The sequence below is a fragment of the Lethenteron reissneri genome, chromosome 46 (assembly GCF_015708825.2).
Source record: "Lethenteron reissneri isolate LAM-NWPU_2019-01 chromosome 46, ASM1570882v1, whole genome shotgun sequence".
NCBI classification, from domain to species: Eukaryota; Metazoa; Chordata; class Hyperoartia; order Petromyzontiformes; family Petromyzontidae; genus Lethenteron; species Lethenteron reissneri.
The window spans coordinates 12,097,901-12,118,957 of NC_083824.1; the positions used below are offsets into that span (position 1 = coordinate 12,097,901).

General features: G+C 52.8%; 3 protein-coding genes across 5 annotated transcripts in view; all 3 read left to right on the top strand.

Annotated features, from left to right (window-relative positions):
• The window catches only part of LOC133354060 (ephrin-A3-like), a 13,788-nt gene extending 12,267 nt beyond the window's left edge, over positions 1–1,521 (top strand). Inside the window, exon 6 of the mRNA XM_061570610.1 lies at positions 1,511–1,521. Coding sequence (XP_061426594.1) covers positions 1,511–1,521 — 11 coding nt within the window. The remainder of the gene's footprint in view (positions 1–1,510) is intronic.
• LOC133354031 (dual specificity protein kinase CLK2-like) lies at positions 7–9,588 on the top strand. 2 transcript variants are annotated; one of them, XM_061570575.1, is made up of 10 exons: positions 7–518; positions 851–917; positions 1,317–1,433; positions 2,065–2,231; positions 3,092–3,186; positions 3,645–3,774; positions 4,219–4,301; positions 4,846–4,925; positions 5,407–5,497; positions 6,901–9,588. In XM_061570575.1, the coding sequence occupies exons 4-10, from the start codon at positions 2,078–2,080 to the stop codon at positions 7,096–7,098; spliced, it is 831 nt and encodes a 276-aa protein (XP_061426559.1). In that variant the 5' UTR covers positions 7–518; positions 851–917; positions 1,317–1,433; positions 2,065–2,077; the 3' UTR covers positions 7,099–9,588. The 2 variants fall into 2 exon arrangements, with proteins under 2 accessions (XP_061426559.1, XP_061426558.1); XM_061570574.1 differs by having other exon boundaries at positions 7–917.
• A 3,988-nt stretch (positions 9,589–13,576) lies between these two features.
• Positions 13,577–20,668, top strand: LOC133354092 (anti-apoptotic protein NR13-like). Of its 2 annotated transcripts, none has more exons than XM_061570663.1 (2): positions 13,577–16,113; positions 20,396–20,668. In XM_061570663.1, exons 1-2 carry the CDS (start codon positions 15,490–15,492, stop codon positions 20,627–20,629), a joined length of 858 nt encoding a protein of 285 aa, XP_061426647.1. In that variant the 5' UTR covers positions 13,577–15,489; the 3' UTR covers positions 20,630–20,668. The 2 variants fall into 2 exon arrangements, with proteins under 2 accessions (XP_061426647.1, XP_061426648.1); XM_061570664.1 differs by having other exon boundaries at positions 13,590–16,113; positions 18,179–20,668.
• The last annotated feature ends 389 nt before the right edge of the window (positions 20,669–21,057 follow it).

Sequence of the window (21,057 nt, forward strand, 5' to 3'; positions counted from 1 at the left end):
GTGTTATCGCTAGTGTAGATGATTGCCTATTGGTAGCAAGCGGTAGCCAATTTATTGTACTGTCCTGCATGCGCTGACGGGTCGACTTGCCGCAAGTCTGTTTGAAAAAAAAGTGTAAGTTTGAACATATGACCGTGTTGTAGCCGTGCCTGTATCTTCACATGTCCCTTGCGATATCCCTATCGTTTATACATCCCATGTGCCACAAATGCATTGCCGGGCATCGACACAATGCCATTGCCGACCACCCACCACCTGCCGTCGCTGCCGTTGAAACGCGTTTTTGCGGACATCCCCGGGGCACCCTGCTCGCGCGCGCCACTTTGGCTGCCGCCCCCCTTCTGCCGCCGCGGGCGATTTGGCCGGGTCTTTACGGTGTGCCGCTTGACCGCTGGTCCGGGAAACTGGGTGGCGACCACAGAGGAGCAAGGAGAGGCATCAGCGGCGGGCCAAGATTGTTCAAGATGACTCAGACGGCCACCTAATCTATCGGATCGGCGACTGGCTGCAAGCGAGATGTACAGCTCCTTCCGTAACCATTTAGCGCTCTCTAGTGTCAAATTTTTTTTGTCAGAACCTGTCATAGTATTTTTGTGTGTTTCTTCACATGTTTCCTCTCTCGTTCTTATCATCTGTTACTTACGAGCACCAATTATTCAGATAACATGTTTTGATGTTATGGTGCATTTCATCACAAACGCACAAGCATATAGTTTAACGTAAACCTCGCACAGCAAACACCTTGTGCAGATCTGAAAGGCAATATTTACCTTTGCAGTAATTCATAATTGAAAAGTATTTTTTGTTTGCGTACAGTTGTCACTGACTTTGTGTTTGTCTTCCTGTTTAGATGAAGTTATTTCCACCTTAGGGGAAGGGACCTTTGGTAAAGTTGTTCGATGTGCCGACCACCTCGGGTAAGCACAGCGACACACCGGTACCTTCCCATCTTGTGCGTTTTATCTGCTGCATGAATTGCCTTAGTGGCCATGTGGCTCAGCGGCAGAGCGAGTGGCTAGTAAACGGAAGGTCACAAGTTCACACCATAGTGGGGATTGACTTGCTCCCTTCCCCCCCTTTTCTGAAGGGGTCCAAATTATGTACTAAGTTAAACGAGTACCACTTTGTGGGGAAGATCAACAGTGGTCTTCATGGATACGCTTGCCCCCCACCCACCATAAGAATGTGGAATTGCAACCGCTGCCTCCACCCATTTGAGCAGAAATCATTCTTGTCTTGTTGCAAATGCAGTTTGCAGGTGACGTCTGTGTTCACGTTTCCTTTTTAATAATAAGTGGCAACTTTCTCGTTCACAGGGGCAAATCTGAGGTGGCTGTAAAAATTATAAAAAATGTGGACAAATACAGAGAAGCCGCAAAGTTAGAAATCAACGTGCTCGAAAAAATCAACGAGAAACATTGCGATGGCAAACAGTGAGTACAAGAGCGTCCGTCTCGTTTGCACCCCGGTCACTGGCGTCTGTCTGCGTGCGAGTGTCCACTCCCGATAGCTGAGGCGTAGCAGTGTGCCCCCCCCCCGCGTTGTATTTGAAGGGTAAAGGGGCAACCCTGCAATTCCTTGTTCATGCCACTGCAGGCAGAGAGCCTCCTCCACTATTGGGGGCTCTGGAGACCTCCTCTGGGAGGGTATTTATCGGCCTACTCTTCCACGCTGGCCAGACTCTTTGGGAAGAGGTTTTCAGATTGTATGTATTTATTTAACACATGTTCTCCTGTGACATTTACAATTCGATACGGCTATTGCGAGATCAGGAATTGGTGCCACTGATGTTGAGTGACAAGACACGAGTTGCCGGATGTGTCTTGACAATGAGCGGTGTAGGCACCTGCACGTACATTGGTGGTGCCAGCTTAACACATCTCATCTGAACTTATTCCATTGCCCCGCTGCAACCTAGCCAAGGGAGGACCCCAGTGGCAGCAAGCCCCTGTGCGGCACAAGGCGCACGGAAGCGTAGAGGGAAGTCGCCCCGCTTCGCTGGGCCTGCCCAGTAGATGCCATCGTGCGTGCGCGCCGTGACGCCACTGTATCCTCGTATGGCAGGCTGTGTGTGCAGATGTACGACTGGTTCGACTACCATGGCCACATTTGCATCGTCTTCCAGCTGCTCGGCCTCAGCACCTTCGATTTCCTCCGGGACAACCTCTACCTGCCTTTCCCTCTCCATCAAGTGCGGCATATGGCCCACCAGCTGTGCCGCGCCGTCAAATGTGAGTACACGGAGTTCCACCTCCACTACGACCACCGTTGATTGAACATACAAATTTTTAACGCCCCACATGGTTCTTTCACACTTGGAGAGAGTGGTTCGGAGGTGCTGGAAACCACAGGCAAGTGGGAAGGCAGCCAGAATCTGTCAACAATTTCCCAGGCCCTCTATTGAGATGTTCGATTTCTGGCTCGGGCACTTTTATGTGTGGAGTTTGTATATTGTTTAAGATGTTCTTTGTTCATGTTTTAGTTTGTTGCGGTCACACCCGAGTCAAGAGCCGCATGGCTCACAGGGCTATACCTAATACATTAAACTTAAACTGTTCTCTGGTTTCCTCCCATAGATAAAACAGTGTATCTGGTATTGGCCAAAACATCCCAATGCTGAAAATTTACCAGCAAATTACTCAATTTGGGATCATGCATAGTAACATCACGCCCTACTGTGCAAACTTTACAGGACCCTTCTGGCTGACGTTATATTGGAATATGGGTCCACAGTGAATGCCCGAGCTTATTTGGAATTAGATGAGTGAATGTGAATGCTGGCATGGGTGGAGGAACGGTGAACCTGGTCGTAGCAATAAGAGCGTGCTGAGGCGACCGACTACCGGTGAGCGAGTGAATGGAGTGAATCGGCGAGGTCTGGATCATTCATCAACAAGAGCGGCGTGGACGTCATTGGCGTGGCTGTCGGTCTGATGTAGCCGAGTGGCTGGTGGACGTGCCGTCTGCTGAGGGGGGGGGGGGGGAGGGTGTGAACGGCGACTCGGAGACGGCGCGCGTGGTGGAGCTGCTCTGCCTCGCGAATGACCCCGTGGTGATGGTGCCGTCCCCCTATTTTGTCTCCGCATCACAGTTTTGCACGACAACAAGCTGACGCACACCGATCTGAAGCCCGAGAACATCTTGTTTGTGAATTCCGACTTTCACGTGAAGTACAACTCCTACAAGGTGCGTCAGGTCGCCCGCCCATCTCCCTGCCCACCGCCCCCCAGTGATCCTGATTTCAATCCATGAATCGAAGCACCCTTCCTTGCCTATTTACTAATACAACGATGATAATAAAAAGCGTAGGTTATTTCGAGTCGTCATTGATGTCTGGTTGAGTACAATACATTTACAAACACTCATGCGCCCACAGCAAATATACAAAAAAAAGCAATCTACGACTTGCACATTATGCATTGGTACAGTGAAAAGTATCTCCACGTTCACCAAGGATAACATTTTAATTGAAAAAAATTCGGTGCTTGCAACTTGATGGTGAGAACCGGTTCTGATGGCTGCACGGGTATGCGAGCTCACACTGCAAGTCAGCGCGTGGGCTGGTGACGCGCCGGTGGCACCGAGGTAACACTGGTGACACTGGTGACACTGGTGGTGCGATGGTGGTGCTGTGGTTTCAACAGAGAAGGAACGAACGCACAGTGAAGGACCCGACCCTGCAGGTCGTGGATTTCGGCAGCGCGACCTTCGACCACGAGTACCACAGCACAACGGTGTCGACGCGCCACTACCGCCCGCCCGAGGTCATCCTCGGTGAGTGTGCCGTGCAGGAGTGGACAACTGAGTTCACCAGGGAAATCCGAGGCTCGCGCACGATGCTCGCTCCTGAAACTCCCCATGTAGAAGACTCCTCCCACTAAGTGGATAGCAGAGCCATGCCAATAAAAAGTAATCAAACTGCCTGCTGTTATAAAGACTACTGTAGAGGCGATCACTTGGATTTCAGATTAACTGGAGCACATACGTTCAGGTTAAGCACGTGACTTGTAATAAACATGTCCAGGAATAGCAACCTAAAACTTTTTTAGATTGTTCATTTGGATTTAAGAGAAAAGACATTAGCTTTTAATCCGCAAATCAGATAAACTGCACGCGGATAAGAGTCTACTGTTATAATAACAGAGACTGTTATTACGCTTTGCTATTGGCTAAGGGTCTGGCTGCCATATTGTCTCCCCCCCCCCCCTTCCCCAACAGAACTCGGCTGGTCCCACCCTTGCGACGTGTGGAGCCTCGGGTGCATCTTCTTCGAGTACTACGCAGGGTACACACTGTTCCAGGTGAGACACCTGTGAGGTTGGACAGGCGCTGCGATCGGCAAGTGTTCATGCACGGGTCTGCGGGGGAGCGTTATTCAGCTCACGGGAATCGTGTGTGTAAAAGCGTGCGTGCTGTTTGAGTAACACACTTGCTGAGCCACAGGCCCAAAGGCCCACAATGTCAAGCTGCCAGCAACAAAACAGAAAATTCTCAGTTGTAACGGGTAAAGCGTGTGATGCGTTTCTTCATTTAAGCGAGATTGTTAAAGTGTTGGGACCTGTGGTATGATGTGTGGGTGGGGGAGTGAGTAACTGCACAAATAGGTGGTTGAGTGAGAATGGATTGGTGAGCAAGTAGTTGGGTGAGTGAGCGAGTGTGTGTGGGTGGGTTAGTGAGTGGGTAGGGGAGTGTGTTGTAATCTGCAGTGTGGTGGGTGATTAGGTGGATGAATGAGTGAGTTGTTGTGACCTGTAGTGCGGTGGTTGAACAATGGATGAGACGGGTGTGAGTCTGGGCTCGAGACGATCATCAGCGCTCACTCGCTCACTGCTTTCCCCTTAACAGACCCACGACAATATGGAGCACTTGGCAATGATGGAGAGGATTCTGGGACGGATTCCCTCTGACATGATCAGAGCGACGAGGTGAATGCTGGCTCAAGCCCGTTTTCTCCTGTCTTACTGCCTCTTCCCCCAAAATGAATAAGCCCCCATGGTTTCTGTTTAGTCTTGAGATGCGGCCACATTATGTAAAACGCTACATAAATCCACATTTTGTATAAAAAAATATTTGAAAAGCCGATCTCCGTCACGCTTTGTGTCAGTGCCGCTCTGGATGCTGGTACTGCATGCCACTACCTGTATTGATTGTCACCTTCTCTCTTTAAATATATCCTACCAATTTTAAAATGTTTAATTTTATATTTAATTTCCAATGCGGCATCAAATCCTGAGCCAAAGTATTAATTTGGCAACTCGCAGTGCAGCGCAACCCCCTGTGTATTATATAATGGCTCTCGGAGGTGGATAGCATAGAGCTACCCTCTCGTAGTGGGCAGAAGTTGCCACTCACACTGCCACTGAGAGTAATGATTGTGATTGCCGTTCTTCTGAATGTTCCGTGTAGGAAGCAGAAGTATTTCCGTCGCCGGCGGCTGGACTGGGACGAGGATGGCATGGCCGGCAGGTTCGTGCGTCAAAACTGCAAGCCCCTGAAGGTACCTGCTGGCTGGCGAATGTTCTTTACATATATACCCACACACAGGAGACGAACCAGGGTAACAACAACATCAAGGAAAGTTATGTTTTGGGTAGAGCCCGCCCTCTATGCTGGGGCATCTTGGCTTCACCTGCGTTAAGTGACTTTCATCTCATCTTATTACAAACATTTGAAAGGGACACCTCCAGTGGGAGTTGTCTCTCTGTGGCACAGGTTGACTCGGCACATGACCTGCAAGGGGTAATTATTCGGCCAATAGTGGGCGATGATTGATGCCCATGTGTGATCCCCATTGAGTAATTCGCGGTGTAGTTTTTTGGGCATTTGGTAAATTTGGACCGTGATACTGGCCCACAATGGCCGACTCTATTTGATTGACGTCACGGGCTCTTTATCGACCACCACTGCAGCAAAGGACGTGCGGTGTTCAACAGTTAATAATTCACTCTCTGCATCGCCGTGGATATTTAAAATCCTGTGACGTTCTAAATCGAGTCGTTCTTGCGTTCTGATGTAATGTTCCAACAATGGTTTCTCACAAATTACTTCACTGGAAAATCCAATCGCAGCATTGCCCCCTATTGGCAGACGCATTCCTATTCACAAGCCGGTGCTGGGTTCACCTTGCGCCAGACAAGGGACACCTGCACAGGGAGTCCTCTGGGCTGAACTTCAGCAGGGCAGTGGAATAGTTGAAATTTACAATTTTAAATATTGTGGGTTCACTCTCCAACACACCAGTGTGCTAAACTAGTCATGAATTGGCAAGTTTTGTTACTAATTGGCTATGGCGAGTTTAACAACACATTTATATTTATGAGATCTAACCTAAAAAACCCCTTATGGATTATATTGGTCGCGAAAGCCTGCTACTACGTGTTTAAACTACGATTGGATGTTGAGGCACTTTGAGTTGTTGAGGCTTTTAAGCAAGCACCACTGAACATGCACCTCCTTAAATCCTTATGTATGACTATCTTGAGTCGTTGGGCCTCTGAGTCGGAGTCTCTACGTGAGTTTGTCTGCATGAACCTGTGGATCTGTGAGTCCGATAGCCCTGTGCAAGTTTCTGGGTTTTTGTGTGTGTGGATCTGTGCAAGTTTTTATGGCTCTTGCCGAGTCTGCTTCTCGATGCGAGTCTGGGTTGCTGTGTGAGTGGCTGTCTGTCAATGTATGGCTCTCTTGCTGAGGCTGTGCGTGTCTTTGGCCTCTACGTTAGTCTGTGGCTATCTTTGTGAGGTTATGGCTCGTTCTCAGTCTGTGTCCCTGTGAGTCTGGGTGTCTTGTGTGAATTTGTGTTTCTCTACAAGTCTTTAAATTTATGTTCTTCCAAACAACTATTTTTGGCACCTGGACTATCTGTAGAAGAATCCGTATCCCCGTGTGTGTGTGTGCGCACAGCGCTGTATGCTGGCCTCCAGCCAGGAGCACTTGGAGCTGCTGGACCTGCTGCAGCGCATGCTGGAGTACGAGCCGTCCCGACGCATCACGCTCGCGCAGGCGCTGCGCCACCCCTTCTTCAGCGGCATGGATCCCTACTTCCCTCCCTCCGCGTGCGATCTGAGCGCTGGAGTCGGCGCACGCGACCTCAGCCGGTGACTGAGCCGTGCTCGCTAGCGTCGCCCGACAATGCCGCGCTCCGGCGCCTCCCGTGCCTGTCCTTCAGCCGGCGGCGCGCTCGCGCATTCGTCTTTGCCACCGGTGCGATACGGCCGACGGCCGGTGCGGCAGCTTTGCCTGCCCCAAAGCTCACTTGGCTCTCCCCGAAGCTTGCTTGACTTTCTGCAGGAACTGGGGGGGGGGGCCGCTTGCGAGAAATGCCGCAGCTACTACTGCTGCGGCCAGTAGGGGGCCGTCGTTGCAGAACTAAGACTCGCGAGGAGTGGTGAAGCCGTGATGAGGAAGACGTGTGCCAAAGCAATGAAGGCTGGAGTGCTGGCCGTCAATTCTGAAGACTGCCGCTAAAACAATTGCTCGGCACCAAGTCGCGTCGTTTGCATTGCGGAGTTCATTGCGGCTCTGTTTTGGCGGTTCTGGTTCGTACAACAAAAGCTCTCCCCAAAAAATGATGTTGGATAAATCAGAAGTGTTTTTAACAATCCGAAGAGGGCTTGGTCCACAGCGTGAGGGGAGGGTCATATTTTCTCGATATAAAACTCTCATCTCAAGTTGAGGTCGTATCACTCGTGCAAAGTTTGAATGTTTTGTTGACGAAAACAAGTGGAAGGTAATGTACATAAGTTTGCCTTGGAGGTTGTGTTTTTTAAGTGTGTGGTGTCGGTGCCTGGCAGCATGCATGCATGCGTGTGTTGTGAATAAGAGCTGAGGATCTGCATCGCCTCTTCGGCAGAGGCCCTGTGATGCATGCAGTTCAGTGGCTGAGAGGCTTCTCATTGCGCTGGCATGGAAGTGAAATGGCTATCAAGTGTTAAGCGCAGAGCCACGGCCACTGCCTCGCACGGGAATCCCCTTATCCCTCCAATCTCCCTCCACCAGTTAATTGGCAAGAGCGTGGAGGAGTTCCCATACCTCAGCAGTGTTGTTACGACGAGCCCTGGTTTGGCAGTGGAGGTTCCTTTTCAAATTAGTTGTTGCATCTTTTATCAGCTGCGTAACACTTTGGGCCTGGTAAATTGCTCAATTCCAAGCTCCAGGTTTTCTTCGCCAGTTTTTACCACTCTTTATGTGGAGGAGGCTTGTGAAGAACGCCACAGCATCTTCTTGGTTCTTTTGGTAAAGTCACGTAGAAGGGAAATAATACAAATAAAACAATACAATTCTCACGACGTTTCGACCACAACACAAGCAGCCCGTCCTCAGGTGAAGACAGAGCTGTCTGAAAGACAGCGCTCCAATGAACACTGCTAAGCTTGGCAGCGTATTTTAAACTGTGTGGGAGGAGAAGAGTGCCTTGACAAAGGAGTTTACATATCAACAGAATAATTTTGCATTGAATAAGCCGTGTTAATGTGAGAGAATTAGCAGGATGTTAAAGTCAGAAATTAGCATGTAACTGGTAGATTCTTTAGCGGCAATATACTAAATGCCTCTGTTGATATGTAAACTCTTACTTTAACACAGCCACTTCCGTGACCAGTTACATGCTAATTCCTCACATTAACATCATGATAATCTCCCAGTTACATGCTTATTTCTGACTTTAACATCCTGCTAATTCTCTCACATTAACACGGCTTATTCAATGCAAAAGTATTCTGTTGATATGTAAACTCCTTTGTCTAGGCGCTCTTCTCCCACCCAGCATAAAATACGCTTCCAAGCTTAGCCGTGTTCATTGGAGCGCTGTCTTTCAGACAGCTCTGTCTTCACCCGAGGACGGCTGCTTGTGTTGTGGCCGAAACGTGAGAATTTAATTTTATTATGTTTAATTTTTATTATTTCCCTTCTACGTGACTTTACCGAAAGAACCAAGAAGATGAATCCCTGCAGTCACGACAGCTTTAAATCGAAACGCCACAGCAGTTCGAGGCAATCGCCCTCCGATAACAACGGGCAGAGGAGCGACGCTCGTAACAACGAGCGGCGTGTTTGGCGGACAACGTAACTTGGCAGTGGGGAGCACAGGTGGTGCATCTGCCAGTCGTCTCGGTCAACCTACAAACGCCTCGGCCTATCCTCTCACTTGGCAGTAGCGAGAGCCTTGCACACTCCACATGGTCTCAACGTCCACCAAGCCTGGCACAGGCGCCGTGGTGATGTTACAACCATCTCGTGGTGAATGGCTGCTGCCCCAATCGCTTAACGTAGTGAAGTACTCTGAAATGCCCCCGGCTTGAAGGGCGGGGGTGATTATGAGTTGAGTAGTCACTATGAATCTACTTAGAGTGGCTATGCCATTCCATGCCTGTGTGCGTACGTGCAGGTGCGTGAGGCTTGTGTATGGCTGCCCGGGTCGTTGGTAGGTTGTGGCTGTGCGAGAGACGGCCATTATATTGCCTCTCGCCACAGCCAAACCTGAGAATCGGATGCACCGGATGTTTGGCAAGTGTCGGATATAAATATATTTGTATACAGTTTTTAGGAAACGGTGTAAATAAGTTTTTAGAAATAAAGGCGGCTCTGTTTACACGAAGGCGCTGGGCTTATCCTGGGGGTTTTCCAAGAAAGGGAACATGGAAATAGTCATTCTGAGTAAGTGGTCCCCAGTAAAGTGGTAATGCCACCCTGCTCTGCCTATTCCTTCAGGGCTTACCACTCGCCCAACCCTTTGGCTATTCGGTTGTTCACCTTGGGGTGAATCTAGCGGCCATTAGTGGCCGCAGAAGTTGCACAGCAAACCCATATGCATCACCGGTCATTCCACTGCCGTGTGCAAGCCTTCCCACTCCGTGCGGGTCGTGGGGTTTGTTTGACCATACTTCGCTACGCTGGGCAGTGCGTGTTTGGTGAAGGCGGGCAACGTAGACACGTGGGAGCGTCGATCTTGCTGAAATTGATACGGCACTGCCCTCTACTGGCCACTAGCCCTGCAGCAGCCTCACGTTTGTCCAAGCGATCCAATTCACATGGGGTGAGTTCACACGGCTACAACAAGCAGCCGCCCATTCGACACTCAGGTAGCGGTGACGTCGGCACGGCGTTTGTGCCAGGTTAGGTGCACTTTGAGGGCCGTCTGCGTGCAGTATGGAAAGCTCGCTGCTGGCAGGAGGTAACGAGACGGACACAGGTGCCGAGGTGACCGGCAGGGTGTACATGGACGTTGAACACACTCGGGAAGTTTATGTCCCGAGTAAAGGCCATTGAGCTAATAATCTCTTTTTCAAGGGGGGCGATTCGGCCGGCAAACAACATCAAAGCATGTCACGATTACACTCGGGCTGTTAACATCGGGCATTATGCGTTGTCGGTAACTGCATGGGACAATCTTCCTGGCTTGCCACACACATCTCTCGTAACGACCACGACAGCTTTACCTTGTTTTGGTTGGCTGTCGTGTGGTGGGTAGCACACTGGACTCGCAATCCAGAGGTCGTTGATTCAATTTCATCTTCCGGAGCGGCATTAGAAACCGAGGTAGCTACCCCCGTGACCCCCCTCCACGTCTCTTCACCCAGCTGCGTAAACGGGGTCACACCGCAGCCGACCGCAAGCTCGCGTTCGGTGCGATAGATTGTGGATACGCCCACCTATTACGAGACGCCTGGAAGAGTAGACCAATACACTCTCAAGAGCTCCCCTCTCGTGGCGGCCTTTCTGCCAGCAGTGGTGTAAACGTGCACTTGCAGGGCTGCGCTTTTACAGTCGAGCTAAGGACGAGGGCAATTGCACCACAGAGCATCACGCCCGGCCGCCTTTGTCTCCCTAGTAAGCGGTTTACACAATGTAGCAGGTACTCATTTTGAGGCTGAGTTGACCTAGAGGAGGACCCGGGCCGGTTCAAATCATTGTCGCTGGTGTTGGCCAGGTTCGTAGCGTGTTGGGGGTTAATCGCTCCCCTACCGCTATCGTTGTACAACCCAAGTAGCCCCACACAGACCCGCGTGAGCGGCACTGGCGCTCTGGAGTGCAGCCAGAGTGTGGGTGCCTTCTCTGGGCTGACGCTGGTGAGACGAGGCCCTCGGGAAGGATGTAGCTGGAATAGGCCAATCTGTTTCGATGGCGATGCCTATATCCGAGCACGATTGCATGTTCACGAGTTAATTCAGACTTAATTCCTTGCATAAAGTTTCTATTTGGTGGTTGAACATCTTAACACCTGTTTTATTGCCAGAAACGGTGAAACCGATTCTTATTTCTTCATACTTTGATACTGGCAAACAGGTCCCATTTTGTGGCTGCGCCCTCCACGGCCGCCCTGTAGGTGGCGTGATGACACCACACGACAGGTCCCTCCGCATCGCCTGCAACAGGCTGTTCGCGAACACTCGAGACGCAACGCCATTTCGACATTGACATCATGGCGAGCTGTTGGGGCAAGGCTGTTGGGGCAAGGCTGTTCGCGAACACTCGACACGCAACGCCATTTCGACATTGACATCATGGCGAGCATGCTGTCTCCCCTGCTGGATGAGAGCCACAGTGGCAGCTGCTGGAGAAAAGGCACATTCAGCAGTTGTCTTGGTCAATCCGCTGGTGGATGATGGCCACTATCAAGTCATGACAATAACACATCAAACAGTACTGGTAATACCACAGTCCCATATTTGACGATGGTATTCTTATCCATAGGAATACCACGACTGCTTTGCACGAACATTTTTCCTTGAGCTGTCGAGGATTGGCTGCATCTTTCACCTGGGTGAGGAGGCACCGTGGTTTGCTTTTCCGTGCCAAAGCTGCTCTACCCGGTGCACATTCGGTTGAGGATGGTATTCTGCTGCTGCTGTCGCTTATACCCCACTGCATTGGACATAATTCAGAGGCCTGAAGCAGTCGGGGTGATTCACGGTCCAGCACTGACGTATTCCCTCCAAATAGCAAAGATTCCCCGTATAGCCTTAACAGACTTGCGGCAAGTGCGAGCACCTATGAAGGCGCTACATCGCACACGAGGGGGTGGGTGGCCAGCACCACGCCCGGCCGCCTTTGTCTCCCGATTGGCGATGGTTACACACCGCACCACGTACTCATTTGAGGCTAAGTCAACCTAGGGGACGCCCAGGATCGGTTCAGATAATCGTCGCTGGTGTTGGCCGTGAGTGGGAATCAAACTTGTGTCACTGGACTCGTCGGCTCCACTGCCGCTCCCCAGTCACTCGCTCACCGGCAGTCGGTCGCCTGCTGATCGCCCTTCTGTCCAAGCTACCACGGTCACTGTCCCCGTGAACTCGCCTCGTTGATTCATCCTCTAGCGTTGACGACTCGCCCCACCATACACTTGAGTTTCACCCACACTGCTTCACCACCACACTGCAGGTCACAACATTGGCCGCCAGTCAGTCGCCCACTCAACCAGCACTCACTCGCCACACTGCACGTCACCTCACCCCTCTTACTGCATATTCCCGTATACATCATTATCTATTACAGCTTTGACGGTGCTGTTTGTTGCTGGCTGCTCAAGTTGTGGTCGTGTACTCAGCAGCTGTGTAAACCGGAAAGACCAATGCGTGTGGCATGCGGCTAGTACAAAATGTTCGGAATGGCGTGTATGTGTCACAAGGGGGTGTGTGTGCGCATTGTGTGTGAATGTTACTAGGCGTGTGTGTGCGCGTAGCAGTGAAGGAATGTGTGCGGCTGTGATCTAATCCAGAGCGGTGGCGCAATGGTTAGCACACAGCATTACGAATCCAGCCTCCCAATTTAGATTCCCACCCACGGCCCACATGAAGACGAGTTTTATCTGCACCGGTCCTTGAGCCTATATTGTATGCAAGTAGGTGAGTATATGTTCGCATGTATAGGTGAACTCAGCCTCAAATGAGTACCTGTTGCTATGTGTAAACATCGCCACTAAGGACACGAAGGCGGCCAGGCGTGGTGCTGGCCCGGCCAGCACCACCACCATGATGCTGGTGATGGGAGGAGGGAAATGAACAGTGCAGCAGCAGTGCGAGGGGAAATGCCGAGACAGGGGAGGTCACCTGCAGTGCGGTGATTGGGTGGGTGAATGAGTGGTTTTGTGGGTGGGTGAGTGTGTTTGTGACCTGTGACTTGTGTTCTTCACAACGACACGAATGAGGATTTGTGGCAGTATGTGCGGTGGTTCAATACAGTCCGGTGGATGGGACTAAACAGTCGGCGCCTCGTACACGGAATCCTCGACACGGGTGGTTGATTCAATGAGCGAGTGGATGAGTGGGTGTGATTGCTCGGGGCGTGTTCAGTTGTAGTTGAAAGCCACGGGAAGAGGACTGGAGTCACAGATGGGGGTAAACCTGCTCCGAGGCACGCGCGCCCTACGATGACAAAAGCGATGCTGCTGGTGGTGGTGGGGGTGACGATGCGCATTCCAGGCTAGTAAGTCACACTTGCTGTGGAGTGAGGGTCGTCGAGTTGTAACAGTTTATTTGTACGACCCCCAGGTAAGGGGACCCCACGTGAAGTTGGCTGACGTGACGGAACTGCAACGCGCACATCGCCATACATGGCAAGGAACGCAGTTCATGGCTTCGCACGGCGACGGCAATAGCCCAGAAGTATCCGGAAGCTACGACTGCTTGCCCAACCCACAGGCAGCAGAACAAACACGCCGACTATTCTATCTCTATCCCGCGATATAGGGAAATAAAAGTATCCAATTGACACATCCCATCAGCTACACGGCCTTCTGGGAGCGTGGAATCTTTAATCAGCGTTCGTTCAACAAGCACACTTTTGGATGGGTTTCAACATCGCCTTATAGTATCCACGGCGACGCTAATGCTTGTGTCGAGTTGTGTATTACGCACGGTTTTTACGTGGAACTAGGACCCACGTCTAACAGAGAGCGTTCGATGCCCCGAGCATTTTATAAGCATCGGTCCCAGCGAGCCGTGCTCTGCTGACGAGACACCGAAATAGGTAGATTGTTTTCTTGCGGGGTATTTCGTTTCCGTTCAAATATCCAGAAAATAAAAACGACTATTAGTGTAGCTGGATTGGAAACAAAATATTGGCCCGTTTTACCTCAGCAAGCCGAGTCTCAAGACTACCTCTCGCTTTCAGGAGGGTCCTGCCAAGTTTCCCTAATCGGGGATGGGGGGCGATGTTGCTGCTGCAGCTGCTGTGTTATCCCAATTGAGTATTTGGCAGATCATTTGTCGGAATTGGGGAATGTTCGGCCAGTAGTACCAGGTACACTGTGTGGGTTTTACTCAATGTAACAATGTGCCCCTCCCTCTCCAAAGCATGGAAAGGGTGAGAACATCGTAAACGTAGCGTTTTGAAAAAAATCTTCCAGCTTATAAAATATTTAGTTACACATTTGCTCAGACTTGGGTAAAAAAAATAAAGTAAAAAAAATCCCCCGCTCCGAAAACAATTATTGATGGAGAGAGCAAAGTCGGAAATGTGTTTTTTATTATTATATTATTTCATGCGATACCTGGAAACCTCGTTTTTCAAAACCTCCAGATACAAAACATCCCCAAGGGCTGCCCTTCAACGACATCGATCGCTTTCCCATGCGAGGTGCGGTGGGAAACTCGGAAATGTAGAAATTTGAAATGCCGATTTTCTTTAGACTTCAGAACCTCCACCGGTCAACTTCGTTATATCCTAAGCACAGGCGTAAAGCACACGCGCCACCACGGTTTTATATACTGTTCCTATACACTATTTGCGGGCGAGGTAAATTAAGGTTTTGACGTGCGCTCACTTGCGTCGTAGAACTCTCAAATATTCTCCTCGTGCTAAAAATGTCATCTCTCTAGCCCCCCCCGCGCCCCCGTGCAGAAAATAAACAGAGTCGCTCTTTAAACGTACAAGCAGTACTGATGTAATTTTTCAAAGGTTCTAAAAATATATACACCTCAGTGAGTCTCAAGACTCGTCACGTTTGGTCAGATCGGACGTTCGTGAAAACGCAGTGGCCTGGTTTCCTGTTGGGAGGAACCCGGGAGTAAAACTGGGAAATCCCAGGGCTCAGAAGCTGCATCACACCAACAGCACCCGCCTGTGTCTTATCTCTGCGCATTTCATGTCTGTACTTTCTCCCTGTGCCGCTGCGCCATTCGCGTTTTGGCGATGTGCCCAGCGCCAGGTTTCCTTGCGGAGAAGCGGGCGGGGCACACTGGCACACACTCCGTCCGGACCTTTTGCTCGCTCTGCCCCAAGCAGCAGCAGCAGTCTCGGCAGGGGCGTGGCGACTGAGAGGTTGGGGGGCTTTGTGGAGCCGATATACACGCAACCACTCGCAGCCCTGCACACACACACACAGAGGCAGCGCTAACCTTCACACACCGCCACGCACGCAGGGGCGCGGAGTAACAGCCGTACAGAGATACCGACAGAGAACACGGGGAGACAGCCACACACGCGCGCGCTCAGACGCACAGGGACACACGCACACAGCCGCACCGCAGGCGCTCTCGCGGCACACAGCCCGCAATGTGTTGGACGTGCCGCCCGGAGCTCAAGGTCGACTCTTGCGCGGGACTGGCGGACGACTCGAGCATGGAACCTGTGGGCGACTGGCTGACTGAGCCGACGCAGGACGACGCGATCGGGGCGATGGACAAAGGGTCGCGGACCCTGGAGGCCGACTCGACACCCCTGCAGGTGGTCGCGGGGCCCCCCTCCCCTCTCCCCTCGCCCCCGCTGGCGCTGCAGACCCCCGCCCTGGTGAGGCACCTGCTGCTGTGGACGATGGAGCCCGGCGGGGGCCACCGGGCGCCGAGCGCCGCGGCCGAGGCGCTGGAGGCGGCCGCGCTCGAGATGACGTCGCGCTTCGGGGCGACGCTCGCGCAGATGGCGGTGGCCATGGAGGCGGCCGAGGGCCCCGTGGGGTCCACGCGCGACGCGGAGCGCACGCTGCGCGCCGTGGCCGACAGGATGTTCGAGGACCGCGTCACCAACTGGGGCCGCATCGTGAGCGTCGTGGTGTTCGCGGGCTTCGTGGCGCGGCGCGCAACCCGCGCCGGCGTCGCGGTGGACGCCGAGGCGCTCGCCGAGGGCGTGTCCCGGTACCTGCTGGAGACTCGCGGCGCGTGGATGAGCAAGCACGGAGGATGGGTGAGTGGCGGCGAGGAGGGATATGGGTGGCGGACCGATTGGGTTGGAGGTGGCCAGAGGGGGACGCGAGCCGGAATGCCGGGCCACGCGGCCCGGGCCTCACGGCGACTGGGTGAGGAATGGGATCGCGGCTCCGGGTTTTGTTCGACTTTAGTTGGGGGTTTGGGGCCGTGGTTGAGATTGCGCGCGCACCATCTCGGCATTCACGGCCCCGTTTGTCAATCAGCTGCTTTGGTCGATGACTCCAAAGTAGCCTCGGATCGCCATGGGAATCATTCCGTGCTTGTATTGCACCGCCGTTCAAACTATGTGAAGCGCCTTCAGCGAAAGGCGCCCAAAACATATCAAATAAGATGGCATGGGAACGTGGAATTTCCACCACCGGTGGCGGTACACGGATGGGCACCAATGCCTCATTCTGTGTTTGTCGATACATTTCTGGACGAGAGCCTCCCGACACCGTGCGAGTCGTGGGGTGGGAGGTGTTGACCATACTTCCCCTCCGCCGGTGAGTGCGGGGTAGATGAAGGAAGAAGGCCACGCCGGTGTGGTCGCAGTCGTGGTGGAAGCCACCGGGTTTCGTGCAGGGACGGGTCCCGGGGTCCAGTCACGAGGTTCGGGCCATAGACGGGTCCGGTCATGAGGTTCGGGGTTTGGGGGGGCTCAAGGTTGGGAATTGAGTGTCCGTCTGGGTTCAGAGGCTGGGACCCGGCGTTGTTCGAGGCGTCGTCGCTGGTGATGTCGGGGGAGGGAGCGGGGGGTGAGAGAGAATGAAACTCGCGAGAGGGCAGCGTTTCTCGTTTCGCTGAACGCGGTCGAGGGGGGAATTCCTCGGCCTGAGCCACTGGGGGGGGGGGGGGGGGGGGAGTTTCGAGGGTGGCAGCAGCGGCAGTAGCAGGAGGCGGAGGATGGCAGCCAGACGCGGCACCGCGCTCTTTGGAACCTTCTCCCCTGCTGAGCACGGTAACGCTTAACTCCATTATTCATTATGTTTACTTGGGCACACCCGCTGTCACTTTGACCTCTGCTGAGTACAGTACGCTGCGACCACCAATTGGATAGTCTCGTTTATGTTGGCCGCGATCCCGATACGTTTGGCCTCGTCAAATGTACAATGGCAGCGGATTAACGAAGCGTGTACACATCAGCATCGTCGTCGTCGACACGACGTTGACTCACTTCGTTCACCTGCTGTACTGCTCATCTTCTTGGTTGTACTGCTGTGAAGAGTCGCGTGGCGAGCGCGCATTGCCTGGCCTGGTGGCCGTGACCCCGATCGCTTCCGAGTGGTCGCTTTGATGACGGCGTCCTTCGTCTCGTGGTTGCCATCGGAGGTTCGCGGTTTGATTCCAGTGGCCGCCCCGATTATTACTGCGGAAGAGGCTTGTGAAGGACACTACTGGCCAGTTGGAGGCAGTCGTCCTCCAACAACAGCGGAGGACAGAGGAGCGACGCTCACAACAACGAGCGGAGCGACGCTAAATAGAGAATCAGAATATTTATACTGCAGTAATCCGATGAGTTATGAAGCTCGTTTTCACAGATGCAGCTTGGTGGCACAGCGGGGAGCACAGGTGGTGCATCTGTCAGTCATCTCAGTCAGTCAACCCATGGCAAGTGGGTCGTCTGTCCCGTGGCCTGCCAGCGCTGTGGTGACATCACCACCAACCACTTTGTGGCCAATGACGATTGCTATTATGAAGCATATAGCAATGCCACTTGCCGTCTGCTTCATAGTAGACGTAAAAGATCCCCTGACGTCATTTGCAAGAGTACAGCCCATTGTGTGGTCATTCGCGAAATGGCTCCGTTGCATGTATGTTGAACTTCTCTCGCACCGTACGTAGCCAACCATGCTACTTCCGGTTGTACAGCACAACCGTCGCCTCCTACCTGGCCGACTCACGCCGCTGGTCGCCCTTGCAAATGAGACCCTTCCTGACCTCTTGAGGCCTGAAGCCTGTTTCCACAAAGTGAACCTGACAACTCGTTAAACGTCTCGATTTGGTGCGGCGATGACGACGATGACGACGATGACGACGATCCACCTGGTGTCTGTCTGCAGGAAGGTTGCGCCAGCCAACTCCGAGGAGCCAGCCCGGAGGACGCCCTGTGGAGCGGCCTGCTGAGGGTGGTGGGGATCGGGTTCGGCATCGGGGTCCTCCTCACCACCTGGAGGGTCCTGCGGGGGATCTGAGGGCGCAGTTGGTGGGTGGGCGGGGAGCCCTCGCCCACGTCTCAAGGACTGCGTGAACGCGCTCGAAGTCGAGGAACCCGTCATGCTCTCGCCCCAACCCCCCCCCCCTCGTCTCCACAGCCCTCCGGGGGAGCGGCGGGAGAGGAAAGCGTGAAGTCACACGGATTCAATCCCTGCTCAGCCACTCGAGACCCTGCTGTGGGTATAGCCAAGGGAACGCCCCCCTCCCCCGGTGGCGGCTGTCTCTACCTGGCCCAGCACATGCGGCATTCGTGTGCTGGCAGCGGACGATGGACATACAGACGACGGGTTTGGGGATGTGAAGATCAGGAGCCCGTGGCCTCTGAAGTTTGCACGCAGGTTTAGACAACTGTTGTGTGCACGTGTGGCGCTCCAGCACTTTGGAGGTGGTGGTTGGTGGCTCACTTCGAGATCTGTGAAACGCTCAAACCCTGCTGGACTGCCAGGTGGTGGCCAAGAGACGGAAGCACAGGAAGTGGAATTAGGGAATCGATCTGCGTGGAGCTGTGAGCATCACCCCTTCGTCGACAGTGGCGCGGTGCTGGGTTTTCTCAGGGGTCTTCCATGCGCAGCCAAACGCGCACCTCTCATGGAATGCATGGCCACGCGTCCCATTGTAACAGCACCCTCTGACAATGTGGGTTCCCAAATCAGAGACGACTCGTTAGAAACGTCGTTGTGCGCTACCATGCATTTGTGCACAGTCGCGAGATCGCCAGAGTCGTTTTATCCTACGCGCGCGATGATTGGTTTGTGTTGTGGCCACTTTATTTATTTATTTGCCCGGCCAGACGACCCGGCTGTGGAGTGTGGCTCACGGCAAGCGGAAGGTCGTGAGGTCAAATCTCATCGTCAGCACCCTCCGGTAGTCGATAAAACGAGAACCACTTTGTGGGGAAGATCAACAGTGGTTGTCTTATGGATAGACTCGTCACCGCCATAGGAATGTAGAATTCCCACCACTGGCTCTGCGTGGCTGTGAACTGGAAAGATGAGCACCCAACGCCTCAACGCCAACTTGAGCACGAAGTCACTTCTACTTTTTAATGTAACCGTTGCAAATCTAAGCACAATGTCGCACGTGGTACACTCACGGCTATGGCGATGCCAGTGTGCGAGTGAGTGTGCGAGTGTGTGTGCGAGTGAGTGTGCGAGTGTGTGTGCGAGTGAGTGTGCGAGTGAGTGTGTGCACTTTATTTATTCCCCGCCGATTGACTGTGCACTTTAACCTCATCTTTTATATATTTGTTTCGCACCTTAACCCAAGGCGCTTCAAGCCGATTGTGAAATTGTAAATTGAGTTGATCGTGGCCCTGTGGCCATACTTGGCACGCGTCCAGCGGTGCATGCCAGACTCTGCGTGTCCGTCGTGACCGAGAAGGTTCCTCTCCCCAGACGCGATTTGTCCTCGCCATGTTACCCGATGTTTGACTACGTTATGAACTTTCAAACAAATACAGGAATTGGAAAGAGAGCTCCAGAAAGTGATCGAATCTCTGATGATTGCCGCAGGGAAAACATTTGGTCACGTATATTTCGTTTCCTCCGAGATTAAATGTCAAATGTAGTAAATAGGTCATCATCGTTACCGTGGGCCCCCGAGTCCGAGAGTTGAGCTCTGGACTCGACTCGGCGGGATGAGAGTGGCCCGAGTCAGCGCTCGGATCAGTGCAAGTTCTCGTCTCGACGCTGTGCGCTGGGAGGGTCGACTGCCACAGTGGTGAGATGTTAACTCACTTGCCTGGTATGCAGAAGGTCGTGGGTTCGATCCCAACCCCTGATGCCTGCTGTATATTTGGAGTTCGCATGTTTTCTCTTCCCGTGGTCGTGTGTATTTTTCTCCTGGTCCTCCGGTTTTTCCCACCACATTTAGAATCAACATCACGCGTTTTGAGTAGTTGGCTGCTATAAAATTCCACATGATAAGCCACTTCGTTGAGCTATCATTTGTGGCCAGGTCACTTCTTAAAAAGAACTACGTAGCTTAGTGAGCCTTACCTGGTAAAACAAAATGAATGTTTTAATAGGTTTAATAAAGAAGAGTTTTGTACTGTGCTGGGGCAGGACACTTCACGGCGACCAGGGGCGACAAGCCAGTGGACGAGGCTAGCTCGTGAGCGGCAGCCAAACGAGGGAGTGCGCCGGCGTGGGCATCCATTGAGCAGCACGGAACGACGAGATCAGGCTGCATGTGGGACCGTGAGAGATGGGAACGTTTTGCGAACGCCTTTGTCCAGCAGTGGATATATCATGATGCTGATGTTGTCCAGAGTGAATGAAGGATGTCTGTGGTGTTAATTTAATGCGCGTCTGTTGTGAATAAAGCTCGAATCTATTCATCGTCTCAGCGTGGTACTCATGACACCATCGACACAGGGAGAGAATCAACAGTGGAGCCGGGAGTCAGGTGTGTCGCCTGCGGCAGACGTGTCACCTGCACAGGTGCAGCAGCACACAGGTGTGTCACCTGTGCAGGCGTGTCACGTGCACCAGGTGTGTCACGTGCACCAGGTGTGTCACGTGCACCAGGTGTCACGTGCACCAGGTGTGTCACCTGCACCAGGCGTGTCACGTGCACCAGGTGTGTCACGTGCACCAGGTGTGTCACGTGCACCAGGTGTGTCACGTGCACCAGGTGTGTGACGTGCACCAGGTGTGTGACGTGCACCAGGTGTGTCACGTGCACCAGGTGTGTCACGTGCACCAGGTGTGTCACGTGCACCAGG

Excerpts from the sequence above, each read along its gene's own strand:
- LOC133354031 (XM_061570574.1), top strand. The coding sequence starts at position 2,078 with ATGTACGACTGGTTCGACTACCATGGCCACATTTGCATCGTCTTCCAG. Across the intron at positions 3,775-4,218 it reads CCCGCCCGAGGTCATCCTCG|AACTCGGCTGGTCCCACCCT; the intron begins GTGAGTGTGCCG and ends CTTCCCCAACAG. Across the intron at positions 4,926-5,406 it reads GACATGATCAGAGCGACGAG|GAAGCAGAAGTATTTCCGTC; the intron begins GTGAATGCTGGC and ends TGTTCCGTGTAG.
- LOC133354092 (XM_061570663.1), top strand. The coding sequence starts at position 15,490 with ATGTGTTGGACGTGCCGCCCGGAGCTCAAGGTCGACTCTTGCGCGGGA. Across the intron at positions 16,114-20,395 it reads TGAGCAAGCACGGAGGATGG|GACACTTCACGGCGACCAGG; the intron begins GTGAGTGGCGGC and ends GTGCTGGGGCAG.